The sequence below is a fragment of the Salvelinus namaycush genome, chromosome 9 (assembly GCF_016432855.1).
Source record: "Salvelinus namaycush isolate Seneca chromosome 9, SaNama_1.0, whole genome shotgun sequence".
NCBI lineage: Eukaryota > Metazoa > Chordata > Actinopteri > Salmoniformes > Salmonidae > Salvelinus > Salvelinus namaycush.
The window spans coordinates 28576775-28598934 of NC_052315.1; the positions used below are offsets into that span (position 1 = coordinate 28576775).

A 22160-nucleotide genomic window follows, 5' to 3' on the forward strand; every position below is an offset into this window, starting at 1 on the left:
CCTACATACCAACAGTCCTCTCCTTTGCATTGATACACATAGGACAACTTCACTTCAATTTGTGACGCCAATAATTGCATATACCCAATAGTCTCTCTCTCACGCTCTCACGCTCTCTCTGTCTCCCTCTCTCTCTCTCTCTCTCGCTCTCTCTCTCCCCCTCTCTCACACACACATGTATACACACACATACATGCACACACATTATTTTGACTGTTTAGTAATAAAAACATGAAAAAACGTTTTGTTTTCCAATTCATAAATTATAATTTAATACCAAGAACAAATTTACAGCAGAATGCTTGTTTACAATAAGCTAACACAAACAAACAAGAATTGTGTTCAACTATAAACTTCCACACACACTCACATATATCACTTGCAATTAATAATCATAATCATCATAAAAAAAGTATCTATACGTTATCAATACCCTGCAGTCATATATTTTTATATATTTATATAAAAACGTGGGTCAGTTTAAACTGTTCATAATTACAATCATGTATCATTCTCTGGTCCATATGTGGCATGGGAACAGCCAAAGAGCACTGTTCAATCAACTACATAATATGATCCCTTTTTGTCCAACCACAACATGGTGTCTTGTGTGTTGAAGAAAAGCCCCAAAAACAAGGACAAAATTGCTAGCTTACACACACACACACACACACACACACACACACACACACACACACACACACACACACACACACACACACACACACACACACACACACACACACACACACACACACACACACACACACGCATCTGTCACAGACCAAAGGAGCAGAACACTAAGTCAAAATAGCTACTCCTTTCCAAACCAGCTCACCCTGTTTAGTCTTAGCCTATTATTGAACGTTTTGTTTCTTTTTTAAATACAAGGGCTAGTGTACTGAATGCACAGATTATATCTATACAGTCAAAAACATTTACATTTATATATATCAAAGATAAAATAGGTTAGCGACCTGTGGCCATGCATTCACAGTCTAAATACATGAAAAAGAAAACATTTTTGTCGTAATATGTATATACATTACAAACATAACTTTCAGTGCTACTAGCTAAGTCTGTCACTCAATTGAAGACGTTGTATTACCGAAAAAATGGCAACCACAGTTTTTCTTAATCACATATACTTTGTATAAAGGAAAACTCTTGAAATGAATTGACCTATATTTACAACAATACTGCCTCTAATTAATGTTTTTCAAGTGAAATACATGAGCATAAGACTGAAGTTTCAACTCTAATAGTGTTCCCAAAGTTGTGTAGTTAAACAACGTTTTGATAAGAAATTACTTTTCAGGCACTTAATGCTTGAAGTGTAGAGAGGGTGACATTTCAGGGACATCGTAATAATACTGCTATTAAACACTATTCCAGCTGTAGGTCTACATAAAAGGTATATGACCCTTGACCTTTCCAATTTCAAAATAAGGTATTGTATGACTAGATGTTTTGATTGATGTTGAGGCCTATACATTGCAAGACACAATGTTCAATGCATTGGTAGTTAATACCATATCTAAATGAACATAACAATTAAAATAGCTGTGCATCTACATTTACAAGCCACACTCACCCTTCAGTAGCCCATATCTCAAGGCTTTAATAATTTTGTTGAACTGTCTGCAAATGAATGCCAAACATTTGGAACTGGGTGCATGAGGGGACACACGAAGTTGAATACAGCCAGAAAGGGGTTCATTAAACATAGGTTGCCAGTATGCAGGCTATTTCATTCACTGTTCAGTAATAGTTGTTTTACTGTCGACAGTGCCTTGTAGAATCCTTGTTCTATATGAAGAGCTGATGTGGTTCGACTGGCTCAACTTAGCAAAGGCAAAACAGGGCAACCCTGGAACATCACTTAGCCTAGGCTATATTCTCAATTGGAAAGATAAATGATTTAGCTGGATCAGAAAGTTGAACTTGAACACCAAAAGAAACTCCCTTGCCCAGTTTAGTGGGGGTCATCCTAAGAGTAAGTGCGTTTGCAGCATTAAGCATGTAGTTATAAGCCTTTTCCTATATTGCTGTGGATTTAGTTTTAATTCTTGAAGAACATTTTACATTACTTAACTGTTTCAAAAGAAGTCATGGTTTTAGAAAAGAACACCACCTGTACTACAGAATCACATAGGCCGGTTTGGAACCAGAAAGGAGGAACAAAATAAAAGTACAAAAAATAGCTAGATACATGGACACAGGACAAGTAGGCTAATTTGGAAAAAGAAAACTTACTTTTTCTTTTCTCCTAAGTTTTTCCAAATACTCATTTTAAATGCACTTTATAGTTTCATTTTCGATTTGAGGATTACCAAAATCATTTTCCTTATTTTTGTTTTTGTTTTATTTATTTTTCTTAAAAAATGGATAAGAAGCAACTTATTCCGAATGACACGGGGAGCTTTTATCTGCATTTTGAAAGTTCGATGAATGTCTCAATTTTTTAAATTCACAGTCATTTATGACAATGTCTTTCTTTGTGAAAGCAAGCTCTTGTAACAGCCGTTTTCCTTCTACAAAAGAAGCACTAACCATTCTTAACCCCTTTGTTCATTCCTTCTGCTTACTGAATTGACATGTAAGGCCAGTTAAAACTGCTCCCCGAAAGCAACATATCCCTGATGAGGGTTTCAATTGGGGTTTTACCTACCAATCGGACGAAAAACAATTGCTCTATGACCGATGAAGACACTGTGCGCAGTGAAGGCAAGCGAAGTAACAACTTCCCAAATCGTGTCGGCTGGTTGGGATACTGGCTCCGAACATATTCCTCCAGGGCGCACTGGGACTTCTCTTGCAAACTTTCCACATGGGCCACATCTGAGAGGCCACAAGCGTCTGAAAAAAATAAATAAACATTAATCATGCTGGACCCAAAATTCAACACATATTTACGACAGAACACTACTAATGCATAATATCCCTCTCGTTGGCAATATATATATATATATAACGATGACAGGTGCGCTTAAAATACAAACAATGTTTAGTCATTTGGGCTGCTTGTAAATTTAAAGAAAACATACCCTGTTTGTGGTGTTAAATCAGAATGATTTTGACTGTGGCCGCTGAGGTGTGCTTGTAGGCCATAATATAACAACCTATATTGCATATTGATTAAACAATCAAAAAACAACCCAACTGTGATTATGTATAATCAAACATTTAGTGTTTGATATCACTCTGTCAAATCAAACATAGGCCAGTTATCGCTACTAATATCAACATAAATATTATATTCAGTTGGCCTACATTATTTTCTTGATAAACTGTCTAATAATAGTCACCATTTATGTCCTGTGCATAGGCTAATCATCAATAGGCTTTGTGATTATTAGTGGCACTGTAGTGCGGTGAATAAGAACAGGCAAATTCCTTTTTTGTTGCCTTATATTTGGAAACTGGCAGTTGTTTGTAATCAACTAGACAAGCATCGAACTCAATCACAAATGTTTACATTTTAATAGTAGTTTGGGTTAACACACACATAAACACACACATACACACTCGCGCACGAACGCACGCTGACAGGGTAAGAGAGTTGTGACATGGTGACCTCTGTAGACTACTGCGTTGTGATTTCGCTTGAAGTAGGGCTAGAAACCGAAACAACCACAAACAGCGATTGTATTAACCAAGTCACCGTAATAACCCCAAAAAATGGCGGATCAATGATATGTAGCTTAGCAGTGCAAACTCTTGTAGTCTACATAGCCTATTCATAGAATACATAATAGCCTACATGCAATTAAATAAAGATTCAAATAGACAAAATGAAGCATTCATTATCACAACGATATATTGTTTAAACCCCCAGGTATTTTTGTAGAATTTGCCTAAACCAATAGCTAAATGTTAGTAGTTACATGAAAATAATCAAATGTTGAAGGCTTATTGTAAAAACAACTTATACGTTAGATTAGTAATTGCTTATTTCTGCGTAAGTTTGTGTATTTTCACACTTGTTCTTTATCCCCCAATTTAATTATGTAATGTAATCATATAGGAGGGTAGTCTGGGTCATGACCCAGTTCTGGAAGGAGTCCATAAAATGTATTGGATCCCTAGATCTTCCTAAGAGAACAGAGGGAAATTGAAAGTATTTTCCCGAAATATGTGTAATGTCCGTCGCTAAATGTGGTAGAAAGGCAAAGTTGTTATTTTATTAATGAAATCTTCAATAAAATACGCTATTCCGTCAATAAAATACGCTATTCCCTACAATTTATGGCCCTCCCTGGCGAGAATAGGCTACGTTGTATGTCTATTCCCGACATAAACAATATATTTGATTGGTAAGCAAACTATTCTCAAAGTATAACTTCAACAAAAATACCGACAGTTTGTTTTTATAGCATGTCTCCACTGAAATATTCGTATGAGTGACTTTTATGATGTGGGTCAAAGTTATCTTTCAGAGTATATATTTGGGACAGCGCATTTAGGACACTGTATGAAGGGGCACAAAATGTTGCTGTATTGGGGGAAAGGGGAATTAATATGAATAAACTTGTTATTCAGTATTAATCTCTAAATTCATGAATGGGAGTGGACACAAATTGAATCAAGTGTGCCTATGCCTGACCAGGCAGTAAATGCAAATGGTGGGCCATTTTATGACTAATGCCCAACAGTGCAGTGATATAGGCCTACAGGCAGTTGATAGCCATAGGCCTATGTTTTTATCCTCTATGGGATTTTAGGACAGGCCAGGCGTTTGCAAAAATGTACACTGTTTATATATTCTATTGCATGCCTAGCCTAGTATTGTTTTCAAACAGGAAAAGACAAAGCACACGTGACCTAAACACATTCTCTAAACGCATAACTGGAAATTATATATTATATTGTTTTTTTGTTGTTGCAATTTTGAGCTTACCTGAAGTAAAGAGCACAATTGCCTTCAAGCAGCTGTATTCAGCAGAGTCAACGTGCAAAACTTTCAGCTTTTCCACTTGTTCTTGGAAGATCCTAATGTGGTCCATAAAGGCAACCACTCTGTCCGCAGACATGGGGGAGGCGTGTAGGCCAGCCGCCGCCAGAAGTGGAGCCACATGGAGAGGCATGGAGCACTGTGCGGCGTTGAGCACAAATAACTCACTCCAGGTCAACCGCAGAAGAGCCACCTGGTCAGTAATCTGAAGGTCTGGAAAGAAGGGGATATTCCTGGCCCACTCCACGGCGCTGAACAGCATCCTGGCCGCCAGTTCACATATGTTCTCGATGCCCATGATGTTGTTGGGTTGCATGCATTGACTGCCATACCGGGACGTTGGGTAGGGCTCCGCTCTTAGCAGTAGAGAGATATATCCGGATAAGTAGGAATGGCAGTGGAGTGGGTCCCCATTTGTCAAGGCGAACTGACCATGGTGTGGCTGTGTGGGTGGCATCCGTCCCCGTTGCACCGCTGCAGTAAAAAGAGAAACTGCAGATATTGATGCCTGAATTCTACACATCAAGAGACATTGTAATCCTCCTGACCAGGAGGCTATGTCACATGTTGTTACACTATAGCAGTTCGAGGAATACACATGCTATGTACCAGTTTAGACATTACTTTTGCTATTCAAATGCTAAGATGAAATCTATGGATCCAACATTATAAACTAAAACAATACATAGGCTACAACAAATAGGCTAGCCTACATACTTACAAACAATGACTGTTATTTACTGTAGAGATCGATACAAACATATTGCCCGGCAAAGTAATGGTTCTCTATGGAACATGTTAGAAGTAGGCTAGTTATAAATCTGGGTTTTACATTTTCATGTTGGTTTTCGGCTACAACAACATGAGCGCACTAGAAGCACAAAGGCAAGGCAGTCCCTGCATGTTGTAACCCTTAACCTACTTAGCAATCTATTCGGCTGGTTTTATATTGACTACTATTTTCGACTGATCATTGAATATAACAATTTTAATGATACACATATGCCATTTTCTATGTACAGCTCAGTTTTCTGGTCGAGATTAACACGACACGTAATGCGTGGGATCTAAACAAGCTGTCTCTTCACTCCACACTCGCCATAATAACGTTGTATGTGCGCTTGTATTCAAATACAGATGCATATCCATTTTGTCTCTTCCAAGAGGACGAATCAGTTCTAATAATCTACATCCAAACTCTTATGACTATTGTTTGTGAAGGACACATGATGAATATAGCGTTTAAGAAATATAACACTTCAATCGAACGCTAAAATGAAGGTTTGCTACGATCGGTCTTAAGCACTAAATTCTGACGGCCCCATAGCGTGCTTCGGCCGCGCAGCCTATGGAAGAAGAATCCGGGAGAGAATATGGGAGACGGCAACACATACAATTACATAATTCATTCAGCGCACGACATACAGCGCAAATAAATCAACAAGAAAATAAAAATCCCAATACCTTCCCGTCTCATGCCAACTTTCAGGCATTTTTTGAGGCGGCAGTACTGACACTGATTGCGATGGTGCTGGTCAATGGGACAATTCCTGTTGGCACGGCATGTGTAACTGAGGTTCCTTCGTACGCTCCGTTTGAAGAAGCTTTTGCACCCCTCGCAAGTAAACTGGCCATAGTGTTTACCACTAGATTTATCCCCGCAAACAACGCATTCTATGTGCTGTGGCTGCTGTTTCTCCGACTGCATCGTCTGGTTTGTCGGCGTAGACTGTACAGTGTTGTTCGGGGGTCCTTGGACGGTTGTCTGAGGGGTCGGAGGGGCGACCTGAGAGCCTGACAGATTCATCTGAGGGGTCGGAAGGGATAGTCCTCCTTGAGATTGCGAAGAAAGGGTACCTTGGGTCTCAGACACATCGTCCTGGGAGCCTCTCCACACTACCATTGCCATATCTATCAGTCAACGTAAGGAAACTTTTTGTCTGCCGTTTTTGGTCTCGCGGTGCTTGTTTTCTCAAAAGAATGCAGCACGCTGTAATCAAAATTAATAGTAAAAAAAATAAATGCCAAAAGCCTACTGTTGTCGATTGTTCGTTGAATCTTCGAAAATGTCAAATTATATTGCTGTTGTAGACGATGCGAAGCACACGTTTTAAAACTGATGTGATGGCGAGCTGAATCGCAGCCTTGCACTTAGAGGCCAAGTCCAGGGGCGCTTGCAGTCAGCCATCCAGGAGATCTTTCAAGGGGGAAAAAATAGCAAATGATTGCGATAATGAAATGAGGTAGCCTATTCAAGAAACGGAGCAGTACGTTGAACGTAGGTGACGTGACAGCAGCATAAAACACACAATTGATGTAGGCTACACACTAGCAGCAGAGCGCTATCAAGTTCCAGCTCAAGTCTTGATGAAAATCATCAACTGGTAAAACAAATATTGCTGCTTCTCCCTTTTCTTCTTGTGAGGTGGTGCGAGCAGCTGAAGCCAATGCTTTAGTCAAATATGAAGTCAACTCTCCGACAAGCAAGTGATAATAAAACAAAAAGATCACAACCTATAGAACCTCCTTCATGCACGGAAAAATAATAAGAAAAATAACAGAGAATCAAAGTGATCAAATATGTTAAAAAGGGTGAGGTTAGGAAGTGATTGCGAATAGTAGGAGCTTGGCTGGCAGAATGCTTTCTCTCTGATCAGCTCACTGAGCTCTCTATATAGTGAACTTTGACACGACTGCTGCAACTTAGCACATGTTACCATGGAGATGAGCTGCCATATAAGGAAAGTGACTGTGTTTGACTGGTCAGAGCTCATGGACCTCCCCCTGAACCCCATTGGCTAGTCGGTACTTGTGCTACTTGGTGCCTTGCCAAAGCAGGATAGGGGTCGAGAAGATGCTTGGTCCTAAAAGGAGACGAATTAGAGGAGAGGACCGTGCTTCTAATTCACTCACATTTTTTCATTAAATATACATGTAAATTCATGTTCAATGATTACATTCTCTGACCACATAATGTTTCTTATGTGACTGAGTATAGCTTAAGTCAGTGGGTCGTTGCTATCCGGGTTTCTTGGGATGTCCCTTGAAGTTTACATTTAAAATTGTTAGGTTAGGTAAGGGATATGGTTATGGTTATGGTTAAGGTTAAGGTTAAGGTTAAGGTTAGAGTAAGGCTTGAGGTTAAGTTTCGGGTTAGGGTTAAGGGTATGGACGTCTCAAGGATCCCGGAGAGCACTAACCTAATAAATGTTTCCTGATGTTTATTTTACCTTACATCTACAAGTCTGAGAGAGGTGAGGATGGTATTTTTACATCTGATATATGCTTTCATGAGATGGAGTAGCCTATAGTGCTCCTGCATTAAAGTCAAACTTCAGTCTACCATTAGGCTACATTAGAGATTGCAGAATGCAGTAGAAGTAGGCTATCATAAATTAATCTAGATTAAATTAAACATTATTATATGATATGGCTTTGTACAAAACAAATGATAACATTGCTTGTTGAAAATGTTCCTGTCATTACAACACATTTGCTGTATGAAAGGTGCTATACAAATAGGGCTATTATTATTGTTTCATTAGACTGATTAGGACATATTATCAGAAAACTTAGCCTATGTTCATTCACAATGCTGTATTACAATATAGGCTAATAGCTAATATATGCACTATCTTATTTCAGAACATGCCACATCACGGTTTCCTTCTATTAACTCACGCATTGGCCTATTATTAAATTATTTCTATTTTTTTTCTACTTCTGGTTGTGATGATTATGAATACCTGTAGGCTACACATTTGCAAGTGTATGATAAATAGCTTTTTATAGAGTTACAATAAATTAAACACAAGCACGAGGGATTGTAATCGTTAGTCTATAAAGTAGGCCTATTTTAGGTAGCCTTAGCGTCCAAGATGTAGCCCACAACACAATGATTTGCCATGGATATAGCCTATATGAGAGTTTGGACCTCTCTCAATTCATATCAGAAAACCCGAGATATGGTGAGCTATTGTTAGATTTTTTTTTGGTTCATGATTTCTAGGCTATAGCTGATAACATTCATGGAGTGTATTGAAGGTTGTTAAACAATATCTGTATATGTCTTAATCTATTATCATATGCTACATATGTCGCATAGGCCTGAGTGAATGGTGTTTCATTTGAAGACAAAGCATATCTATGAAGTATTTAGCCTAAATTGGCCCCTATATGCTCCTTGAAGTTTCTAGTCTGAGCATTGTTAGCTGGTACTTTCAAAATCACAATGGGGCTGTCAAAGTTGGGTCTTGTGAAAAATTTACAGAGCTAAATCAGAGCATATGCTGTCAATGGGGGGGATACAGAATAAGGGATCTATTACAGTATCTGGGTGCCCCCTAGCGTATGGATCCTTTCTGTCTCAAATCGAGATTCAATTCCGAGGAGCCTTCCGACATGGAAAATGCCTCGTTCTCTTGTCTTCCACGTTGACCAAAGTAACGTGCTCCCATTTCAAACTGAGTGTTTTAGAAAATGTCTTCTAAATGACTTGGACGTCGTCGAGGTATGCGTGTAGGTCTCTGTTTCGGCTTTTCATATCCTATATGCTCTGTAGGCACAGGGAATGTTTGTATAGGCTTTTAATCGTTGATTGATATAATACTTGGTCTTGAGCGTAACACTCATTCTAAAGTTAACGCTAGGGTCTAAATATTATCCCTGTCGGCAGTGTATCTTATTGTTGTATTGTGGAATCTACATGACCACTCCATTGGTGAGTATAAACATTTTGTCATGTTTGTTTCCTTAATGAAATGTTTGAATGTGAGCGCATGCTTGGCATTAGGTAGTTGTCTTGGTCGTAAATAAAACGACTATCAAAATGGATACATCAAAAAGCTGTTTAGTCTTAAAACACAACACTTTTTACATAAAAAAATCGCTAAAACCTAATGAGTCTTACCAAGGCTACAGGCAAACGATAAAGATACAAGGACGCATAACCAGATAATTATTGTCTAATCGAAACATTAATTGCAATACATATTGAGCAAAAACACATGGTAGGCTACATATAAACCCACCTATATGTTTCATAAAATAGATTGTGAGATTATTGTAGACAATAATGTATATAGGCTATTCTCACAAACGTACCAAATGCATACGTCGATTCGTCCGCAGCGTGAAGCATCTTCTCTCATCAGAATATCTACTAGTCTTCTCTTTTCGATATAATGTCGAGAATAGACAGGCAAGGTGTCCTTTCCAGACGGAATGAAATAGTTCAATTTATGTGCTCAACTTAAACCTTGTAATGTAAATTGACTTGTCTTCATAAGTAGTTGTTGATATGGCTGTCTTTAAAAAGGAGAAAAGTAAAACAGCAAGATGCTCCTGTGCGTCTTTTCTGTTCTACAGTATGGGTAAAAGCGCGCCTGTATGCCGCTGCTTTGTGTGGGCTGGATGAGAGGTATAGGGAGGGGGTGAAGTCAGAATATAGACAGACACCTGTTTGTATTGAAAGTAGTGATGCTTTTATACATTATCGCTTCATTTGTGTCAGAATATTGGATGTAAATCAGTTTCAACATATGACACCAATAGTCTAGCTGACAAGTGGATAACCCCAACTTGTAAAATATTCCTTCGTTGCTGAAAAATGTATATCAGTGTGTTGTAACAACTATATTATTATTATTATTATTATTACTGGTAACACTTGAAATTATTAGTAGACAAATAATTGCTGTTAATATTACTATTTGCATTGTTGTTGATGTGGTTGACAACCACAACTGTTGTTAGTGAACAAGGCACGGAGATGATTGCTTTCAGATAGGCGCATTTCAATTGAGAGATAGCTTCACTGATAGTAGGCTACGTTCTCATCCTCATATGTCTACAAACAAACGTCCACTAACACACTGAGAGAAAGACATTGAGAGGGGGGAGAGAGTGTGATTTGACCTGACCTCTGTACTGAGAGAGAGAGAGACTATAGGTTGAAGATATTCACCGTTTCTGGTCCTTTGTCAAGTTCAGGGGGTGAAGTATATATTTTCATATGGCCTTCCACACATTCGCATTTAAACCGTTAGCCTACTTTTGTAGATTAGCCACGATAGGCCTATAGACTTATGTGTGGACAACGAAAGCTGTAAAGAATAACAACTAATGACAGCAATAGGCCCATATGGGCAGTTTCGTCATTTGAAAAGTAACAGATTTGTCCTATACTTTTTCACATTCTCTGGATAAACTCATGTCTATGATGAATCAATGATAAAAGTAGCCTACAGTTACACAAAACATTTTCCTTTATTTTTGGTGGTGCACTTCTTGGCTAAAATGATCCTCTCAAGACAGAATCTAAAAGCATGGGCTATAGGGCACAGCAAGCCTCCATACACAATAGCGCACCCCCATCGGGACCTACATCGATTAGGACGAGACTCGAGGATGTCGCCACACTAAATATTTACTGATCACACACAATTTTCAGGATCTTTAACGATTTTCCATTTTCAGTCCCCTGAAAAGCTGTAAATCACTTTATTATTGTTTGTAAAGCAAAGCGCGCACTCTGGGACACAGGGCTTTAAGATGTGCCCTGATCGAGATGAGCGCAGTTAGGTGAATCGATAGACAGTGAATGGCCAAGTCAGTGGTTGATTTCATGGTCGTGCTTTGAAAAAGCCTTCACTCATGTAACAGGTTAAGCTAACAAATGAAGAAACAGTACAACTTTTGTTCACTAAAATTATGTTTAGTCATCAAATGAATTGACAACGTGATCTTAAAGCTGGAAACCTTAGTTGCTACATGTATTTTGGACTTATAAATTAATCATATACCCATATACCCACAGAATAATGAGCTTAGTTCAACTGTAGTACCCTATCAAGTTTTATTCCACTGTTTGTAAACACTGTAAATATAAACAAACAACCCTGCTTAAAGCTATAATTCTGATATCATTAATGATCAATCCCTCAGCTTTTTACCAAAACACAGGCAGGGTGCTTGTAACGGTTTTCTTCCAGGGGTGAAGGAGAGGACCAAAGTGCAGCGCGGCTAGTGTTAAACATGTTTAATAAAGAACAAGTAAAACACTACAAACAACAATACAAAATAACAAATGTGCAAAAACCGACACAGACCTATCTGGTGCAGACAATCACAGAGACAGGAAACAAACACCCACAAAATCCCAACACAAAACAAGCCTCCTATATATGATTCTCAATCAGGGACAACGATTACCATCTGCCTCTGATTGAGAACCATATTAGGCTGGACATAGAAACAGACAAACTAGACACACAACATAGAATTCCCACCCAGCTCACGTCCTGACCAACTAAACACATACAAAACAACAGAAAACAGGTCAGGAACGTGACAGTGCTGGTCTCTTATTTTTTCAATTAAGGATTCTAGCTTTAATTTATCAATAATTAGCTAGGGCTACCTCATTTTCGGTGACCAGAAAATAGCATTTGGGAAAATATGCTGCCTATAGAATCGGCCTACTTGTTGACAGTGGTACTCAAACATAATACCTAATATGCATTACTTCCTAAATTTACTATAGCCATATTTTATAGTTAAAGGAGATATATTCTGAAAAATAATGTCTATGGTTAAACGCATGCTTATTAAAGGAGTAGGCAATACTGGAATAGTGGGATCAGGCAGTGGCAGGTGAGCCTCTGTGTGTTTGGGTGAGGCGACAAGGCAAGGATGAAAGTTCACTTTAATTTTATCTCTGCCTTCACCAAGTCCTTCAAGCGGGAGATAGAGGGATACTGACCCGAAGGTCTCTGAGATCCCGGCCTGATTAACCCATCCAGACCCAGCTGGGTGCAAAGGTTAACCAGGCTAATCAACTTGAAGAGGCTGATTGAGTTAGATGACAAGTAGTCAAGGGGGAAACAACTGTCCTCCCCAAAAACAGCCAGAGGCCAACCACTGGCAACACTTTAGTCTGTGTGAATCTCACTCTTTAACCTATATCAGCAATCCATAAAGTTGAATAAACAAATGTCCTGTTGAATCTCCTCAACAATTATATTAGTGGTGAAGTATTTAAGTGGAAGTTATTAATTAAGGTTTAACTAAGATAGGGCTAGTCATAGTGTATTATGGAAACAAGTAATATTTTTGGTAAGATAGCATAGGTCCTTATGTTATTTTCACCTAATTTCTGAGCATATTCCTAGTTTCATGAACTGTGTTGTAATGTAATTTGGCCTGGGGTATACATTTTTTATTTTACACCTACATTTGCCTCATACAGAATTGACATTGATTTCATGGCTCTCTTCAGTGAAGCAGTTTGATGGACAGGCCTCACAAATGAGCTCCATCCACTAATCTGTGACAGGGTAAAAGAGCTCTAGTAGTCCCTGCCCTTTATTGGTCTTCCTTGAGTGACATGTCAACTGTCCTTAAAAAACAACATTAACATTTCTTTATGTTCTCTTCAAAAACATATAGTCATAGTCTTACATCTGATTCTACTCACACTATGTATATTATACAGTGTATAGTGGACCATTCAAGTGTGAAGTTATGGTTATATTGATGTTTCTCAGACTCTTTTTCAGAAATGTAACTTTGTAGATGAAAACATGAAACATGAAATCCTGAAGCTTTCCTGTAGAGTGCATCCTGTGAGAGCGCATTGTTCTGTGAAGATCTGCTCCGTCCACAATTCCCGAGGCAACAGTGTTGTCTTAACGCTGAAAGTCATGTAGAACAAATTACAACATATTTGGGAATCAAGCCAAACTTCTGTGTGGATAAAAACATCATTATTACATTTGGTTGTAACTGATATTATAGGCTTTTGAGTAGTTACAAAGGAATTACTTTCAGGGATTCTTAGTGTGACTTTTACGTAGGCCTACTGTAAAACTTAATTTTATTGTAGTATTTAAGGTAAAGTTTGTTGCTAATAAACTATTAAATGGGTATCATGAATTCATACAAAGTTGCAATGTCTCACAATGCTATGTGACTTCAATTGTTCATAAAAATGTAACACTTATTGACTCTGCATATTTGAGATACAAAATCTACTGTCATTATATAGGTCAGGATTTGTATAATCTGTAGGACTATGTTTTTCTACATTAAGCATCAAGAGATTACAAATTATACTTTTTATTACACTGATAGTGAATATGTGTACTTTGTTGAGCCACTCTGTGTGTACAGCAATGTCTTATCTACGCAAACATCTTAAACATGACTGATTTCATGAATTCAGCATTAAAGCAGTGTTCACTACAATTAATCCATTGTTGATACTTGGATATCCATTGTTTAATAGTCGGCAGATGATTTCTTAATCTTTATTAGGACAAATCAGATTAAAAGTAGAGTAGTCTGTTTGTTTTAGGTGGAAGAGGAGATTGGGGGTAAAACACACTGGGTAAAATAAAGGTAAATAACCTAGTACACAGGCCATTTGAAATACTGAAGATAATCACACACTGTTTGAAAGAGAGCATTCGTTGATGGTATAAGAAATCAGAACAGTAATGGCTTTACATTAAATTGGAGGTATGGTTTTATCTCCTTTGGGGTAAGTAATAAAGCACAGTTGTAGTATATAATATAATGAAAGGGGAAAATCTCAACCCCTTGGTGGGTTTACCAACAGCAGCACACACATAGTTGCTTCATGGTATGTGATGTTTTGTATAACACATTTTTAATCAATTAACAAGTACTGTATATCACTACTGATTGACTCCGAAGTAATACATTATAGTTTTTAAAGGTCTGCTCAATAAACTGCGTGTGTAAAGTACAGTACATGTGTATGATTGTGTGTGTGTGTATGTGGGGGGGGGGGGGGGGGGGGGGGGTTATGGAGTTCATTTAGCAGCTTAGATTACTCTCTTTGCCCTCTGTGTCTGTTCGCCCCAAGGGGCAATCTAAGAAGGCAGCAGTTTCAAGATAGCTCACAGAGTTCGATTTGCCAATGATGGATTATAGTGTCAATTTAAACGGCAAAGGATTAATTTGTTTCAATGATCTCTAGTTAGGCTGATTGCCAGGGTGCTTTCTTTCCTATCCACTACATTTCCTGTACATGTTTGGTATAGTTGCAATCATGATGATTATGATGTATAGAAAGGAAAATAGTTAACCTGTTCCAGTGTTGTTAGTGTCTTTGGAAGCCAACAACCAGCTATGCTCTTTGCCCATACTATGACCAGGCAGCTATCGCACATATATTACTGTGTAATAATAATACCAGAATGCATCTTTCTCTGCCCAAATATAAGCATCAAATTTACCCCGACACACACACACACACACACACACACACACACACACACACACACACACACACACACACACACACACACACACACACACACACACACACACACACACACACACCCCCCCCCCACCAGGCGTAAAAGGCTTCCAGAACTGCTGTACCATACAGTGATGACCTCCAGCAGACAGTAGACACTCCTGGTGTCAGACAGCTTACACATGGTAGGGATGTGGCCACCTACTGAAATGTGATGGAGAAGATGATTTGCCAGTGTTGGGAAAAGGGTGCTTTGATGTACATTCACTCAAGTCTTTATTTGAAGGTCCGATTATGCCATTGAACAAATATTGACCAAACTAAACTAAATTCTGAAAATCAAGTTCATTAATGAACCTCACAGAATGATTCTACACGAATCTTGGTGTAAATATCATACAGTTGATTACCTTTTGCCAAAACAACTGCAGTACCAGTCAAAAGTTTGGACACGCATACTCATTCAAGGATTTTTCTTTATTTTTACTATTTTCTACATTGTAGAATATTAGTGAAGACATCAAAAGTATAAAATAACACATATAGAATCATGTAGTAACCAAAAAACTGTTAAACAAATCAAAATATATTTTATATTTTAGATACCTCAAAGTAGCCACCCTTTGGCTTGATGACAGCTTTGCACACTCTTGGCATTCTCTCAATGAGCTTCATGAGGTAGTCACCTGGAATGCATTTGAATTAACAGGTGTGCCTTGTTAAAAGGTTAATTTGTGGAATATCATTCCTTCTTAATGCATTTGAGCCAATCAGTTGTGTTGTGAAAAGTATACAGAAGATAGCCCTATTTAGTAAAAGACCAAGTCCATATTATGTCAAGAACAGCTCAAATAAGCAAAGAGAAACGACAGTCCATCATTACTTTAAGACATGAAGGTCAGTCAATACGGAAAATTTCAAGAACTTTGAAAGTTTCTTCAAGTGCAGTCACAAAAATCATCAAGCGCTATGATGAAACTGTCTCTCATGAGGACCGCCACAGGAATGAAAGACCCAGAGTTACCTTTGCTACAGAGGATAATTCATTAGAGATACCAGCCTCAGATATTGCACCCCAAATAATTGCTTCACAGAGTTTAAGTAACAGACACATCTCAACATCAGCTGTTCAGAGTAGACTGCGTGAATCAGGCCTTCATGTTCAAATTTCTGCAAAGATACCACTACTAAAGGACATCAGTTATAAGAAGAGACTTGCTTGGGCCTAGAAACACGAGCAATGGACATTAGACCTGTGGAAATCTATCCTTTGGTCTGATGAGTCCAAATTTGAGATCTTTGGTTCCAACTGCCGTGTCTTTGTGAGACGCAGAGTAGGTGAACGGATGATCGCCGCATGTGTGGTTCCCAACGTGAAGCATGGAGGAGGAGGTGTGGGGGTGCTTTGCTGGTGACACTGTCAGTGATTTGTGTAGAATTCAAGGCACCCTTAACCAGCATGGCTGCCACAGCATTCTGCAGGAGTACGCCATCCCGTCTGGTTTGCGCTTTAGGGACTATAATTTGTTTTTCAACAGGACAACGACCCAACACACCTCCAGACTGTGTAAGGGCTATTTGACAAAGAAGGAGAATGATGGAGTGCTGCATCAGATGACCTGGCCTCCACTATCACCCGACCTCAACCCAATTTTTTAAAATTTAAAAATGTAAAATTTAACCTTTATTTACTAGCCAAGTCAGTTAAGAACAATTTTTTATTTACAATGATGGCTTACCCCGGCCAAACCCAGATGACGCTGGGCCAATTGTCCGCCGCCCTATGGGACTCCCAATCACGGCCTGTTGTGGTACAGCCTGGAATCAAACCAGGGTCTGTAGTGACACCTCTAGTACTGAGATGCAGTGCCTTAGACCGCTGCGCCACTCGGGATCCAATTGAGATGGTTTGGGATGAGTTGGACCACAGAGTGAAGGAAAAGCAGCCAACAAGTGCTCAGCATATGTGGGAACTCCTTCAAGACTGTTGGAAAAGCACTCCAGGTGAAGCTGGTTGAGAGAATGCCAAGAGTGTGCAAAGCTCTCATCAAGGCAAAGGGTGGTTACTTTGAAGAATCTAAAATCTCAAATATATTTTGATTTGTTTAACACTTTTTTGGTCACTAAATGACTCCATATGTGTTATTTCATAGTTTTGATGTCTTCACTATGATTCTACAATAGAGAAAATACAAAAAAATTAAGAAAAACTCTTGAATGTGTAGGTGTGTCCACACTTGACTGGTACTGTATATCAAAGATAATGGATGAGGATATACAGATTTGTAAAAGCATTATAAATTACTTTATTGCAGAATGTATAGATTGACACTTACCGTATACTAATGAATAATATTATCTTTCATTCTAGAACACAAATTTAAGACATTAATAAAATCTACAAAGTAACTTCAGCTGTATTTTTCTCATTTTATCTCATAATGTTGAATATAATAACAATTGATTCTCATTCTCATGTCCTTTGTGACAGCTAGATGAAATTGGCTACATTAGCAAACAATTAGCAATTTCTTATTTTGTCATGTCAACTTGCATGCTTTATGTTTAACTTTAACATGAAACAATGGTGTAAAATTATTTTAAAAACTGATTGTGCAAAGCTTTAAATCTGTATTTGTTACACAGCTGAAACTGACATTTTCATAGCGTACAATTGCAAGTTTTCCACAAAGAAAATGTGGAGCACATAGAAAAAATAAAATATTTTCCACACACTACCTCTCTCTCTCTGCATTTATTGTCTCAGTCTGGACTTAATCATGAGCCATTGGACTAAACTCAAGTTATTAGGAAATATAAATATTTTCTGAAGTAATCAAAGAGTGAGGGCAGGAGAGAGATTGATTTGGCTATTGGATTGTACTGTAATTGGAAGCAGCTTGTTTTCTAATGAGTACTGCTTGGAGACATGGGCTGATGTTTGGTTTGTGGTGTCCCCGGACAGTCTTTTAACAGGTTGTTAAATACCTGTCTGCCTCTTGCCTTTTTCCTACCCAGGCCACATAGTGAGTTATACCTAGTTTGGTAGATTTTACCTTTCATAACTTAAACTACACACAACTTTCCAGAATCCAAATATATTCCGTACCAAAGCCTGGGAGTAGAGGATGTTAAGGCAACACATTATTGTGTCAACGGACAATTTAGGTCATTGGCTTGCAGATAAATATACATCACTTTTCAGTCATGACACAAGAAAATGCTCACCTTCACTTCCAGAAGAAGACCATAATGCTGTTTCAGGATCCACCTCATCACAGAGGTCCCCCTTTGGCCTTTAGCTCATCAGTTCAATTAATGTGTTAATTTCAATAAAGCCAACATGGAAAATATTCCTTCAAAAGTAAGCCACTTTCTATCTAGACAAAGGGGGAAACCCATATTTGTGTGGTTGAGCCATGAATCATCATTACTGCATGTGTGGCGATTGCATTTAGAGTGTGATCAGACTGCACTAAAGACAGGAAACCTCACACACTCAACACAAAATGTAATAAGTGCTGTGTTGTGGTATTTGCAACACTGCCAAAAAGCCTCAGCTATGTTCAGGAAGCATGTGAAGTGTCTGCAATGAAAAAACATTGTCAAACAAGATTTGGGATCAATTGTAGTGTAATGTTTATATGATCCCTCCAAAACAGAGCAGCTGCAGTAACCAGACCAGCGATAGGACCAACCATGCACCATGTGAATTCTTCTTTCATCTATTTGAGAGGCCAGTGGTTTGTTTCTCTTAGATCAGTTCTCTCAATTTCTCATGCCTACACAGTACAACTTTTCAAAATGTTACATTGTTTGTTGTTGGCTAGGCTAATCATTAGCTAGCATGCTAGCAGCTTTGGCTATTATATTTCATTGCTAAATTAGCAGTAACTACTGTACGTTTCTCCTTGATAGCTATTTGAGCTAACATTAGGGATAGTTTTAGACATCCAACCTTTATGGGTGTGATGATGTAATATACTAAATACTAGGTAAATTTGTGTAACCAGAGCAAAGAATGATTGTGACGTTGCCAGCTATGCATGCCACAGAACTTTCCTCAACACAGTTGTTGGCTAAAATCATGGCTTAACACGTCATAAATATCACCTAGACCAGTTGAAGTAGCAGAAATGTGGACAAAACTAGGATGAAGCTGAATACCTAATTAATTTATTCAAAGACTCAATCATGGACACTCTTACTGACAGTTGTGGCTGCTTTGTGTGATGTTTTGTTGTCTCTACCTTCTTGCGCTTTCTACTGTTGTCTGTGCCCAAAAATGTTTTTTGCTGCTACCATGTTGTGTTGCTACACTGTTGTTGTAATGTTGTGTTGCTACCATGCTGTGTTGTCATGTGTTGCTGCCTTGCTTTGTTGTTATCTTAGATCTCTCTTTATGTAGTGTTGTGTTGTCTCTCTTGTCGTGATGTGTGTTTTGTCATATATATATATTTTTAAATATAAAAAAAAATAAAAAAATCCCAGCCCCCGTTCCCACAGGAGGCCTTTTGCCTCTTGGTAGGCCGTCATTGTAAATAAGAATTTATTCTTAAATGACTTGCTTAGTTAAATAAAATAACTAAAACATTTTTATTGTACCAGGCATTGGAAAGGTAATGTATTGTGCCTGTATATAACTAAATGTATATAAAGGTAAAGCTACAAAAGAACAGTCTTTTTAGCTGTCTAGCCATCCTTGAAAGTTCCACACACATTGTTCTATATGGTAGCGCTATCAAGATAATCATCTGAATGAATCTGTTACACCACGGCCCATCAGGCTTAGAATGATCCATTGAGACCCTTCAGGCTAAACCAAAGTAGTGAATGACCAGGAAGACACCTTTTTGTTTATACAACTCTTCATATCAGGTCATGTACTGGCTAATCCTTCAGGTTGTATGCTATTCTTGTTGTAAAATTTGTAAATGTTACCACTGGGGAACACATGAGTAGCAGCAGATTGCATAGCTTTTGTCCAAGCCATTTGCTTATTGTGCATGAAATAATCCCTTATGCAATTTATGTCGAATGAGGCTTTTTTTTAATCTTTTCACAAGATCAGTAGACTGTTCAAGAGTGTTAACTAATACCACCACTTGGCCCTCTATGGTCTAGACTTTCCTTTATGAATGAAACATTAGCAGAGCTGACTGCTGAGAAGGGTGTGGCTGTGGATATATCCCTGGGAGAAGGGCACAGCTCCTGACAGAAAGTTAGTGCTTTTGATACCCGCATGCCTAGGTCTCAGCACGAACAGACCATGGCCCTCTTGCTCCCCATTGATCCTTGTGTCAATTTGCAGATCATGCAAAGTCAAACACAAACTGCTGTGAGAAATGCTCAATATTTCCCTCCGTGTTAATCCCTGACTCAAATTACAAGTCAGATTGGTTTCTCTAATGAAATCTCACTCTACATAATGAACACAGCGGAAGTCATTCTCATCAAAACAGAAGAAAATGACCTTATTATCAATGTGTGTTTGCATATTTATTTAATAATCACTCATTTTGACTTTGTCAGCTTCCATTTTTTATGAATTTAGTGTCAATGACTAATGTAAATTAAGGTCATGAATAGGAATACCAACAGTATACATATAGGATTTATTACAGGGTTTTACTCTTCATAGACTGAAAAATGTCTTTAAACAAAGAGACATGCTGACCTTTGTCAAGAACAATGTGTACAGTACCCATTCTGACAGCAGTGGTATTCTGCAATTGCGTAAATTACATTGACCTGTAGATGAACAAAAAAAAATGTTGTACAGAATTCCTGTGCAATGAGTCACCCTCTCTCATGTAATTGCTTCCATATTAGACCCCACTCTCCCCTTCTTGCAAGCACATCCCCTCTGATATCCAAATACATACTTGTGTTATGATTTGTTTACAATCCTTCTATCCAATTCCACCTGTTGACAAGAGGTACCTCAGGGTACAGCGTTGTTCCCTTTACTCTTGCTTACCAACAGCAGAACTTAGACACATTCTGGAGATGATCCAACGTTAGGTGTTCTCCATAAATACAGCTAGAGTTAGGTCTATATCTGGCGGGGATAACCTTATCTGAGTCTCACTAAGTCATTCATCTTTATTGTAATGACTAAGGTGTTGGACTGACAATCACAGACACCCAGGTTCGAGTCCCAGTCGCGCTACGGCTGAATTAGCTACATTGTTGTCAGAAGTGGGATGGCGCAGCTGGAAAACCAGTAAGTGAGGTACTTGTGCAAATTAAGCATTTTCTGAAGGAAGGGCGTAGTGTAGCAACCTTATTAGAACCCCTACCAACATCGCAAATTGTTGTTTGTCAATATTTTCCACATCAATGTAGAAACCTTGCAGCAACGGAACAGCTCTTATTACAAAATAGTTACGTTTTGTTTGTGAGTCCTGTGTCAAATATTACTAACAATTACTAACAACTAACAACCAATGAAAACTTTTTCTAAAATTATGCCAGGACTCAGCATTTCTTACACAAGGCTGTTAAAAGTTCTTTGTCACTTTGGCAAACTGCATCTACAGTAGTTGCCAGCAACACCAGCATCATAATAGTATCTGCTTTTTTTCTTTCTCTGTTTCAATTAGCATTGTGCATTGACTGTGCATACATGAGCTGGTGTCAGCCAATGCTACAATGCAGGACAAAGCCCCAATAAACTATAACACCACTTCCTGTACGGCTCAAGGTGAAATAATAGCATAAACTAGAGACACGTCATTATAATATCGGTTTACATATCCAAGACACTAAAAGGTAGTGGCCATTTCATCAAGCTAATTGCCTGTTTGTAAGAGGGAGCAAACTTGTTCACCATCAGACTATTATGGAGCCTTTTTCTTAATCACAAATAGAGTCCTTGTATCCCAGAGGGACTTGCATTCTAATTTACAATTGAACAAA

The 22160-nt window shown here is 38.4% G+C and overlaps 1 protein-coding gene across 2 annotated transcripts; it reads right to left on the reverse strand.

The window, feature by feature from the left end:
* Window positions 1-253: 253 nt before the first annotated feature.
* On the reverse strand, window positions 254-7599 carry LOC120053932 (COUP transcription factor 2-like). 2 transcript variants are annotated; one of them, XM_039001247.1, is made up of 3 exons: window positions 6419-7599; window positions 4901-5428; window positions 254-2859 (listed from the first exon to the last, which is right to left on the reverse strand). In XM_039001247.1, exons 1-3 carry the CDS (start codon window positions 6861-6863, stop codon window positions 2585-2587), a joined length of 1248 nt encoding a protein of 415 aa, XP_038857175.1. In that variant the 5' UTR covers window positions 6864-7599; the 3' UTR covers window positions 254-2584. The 2 variants fall into 2 exon arrangements, with proteins under 2 accessions (XP_038857175.1, XP_038857174.1); XM_039001246.1 differs by having other exon boundaries at window positions 4901-5446.
* Between the last annotated feature and the right edge of the window lie 14561 nt (window positions 7600-22160).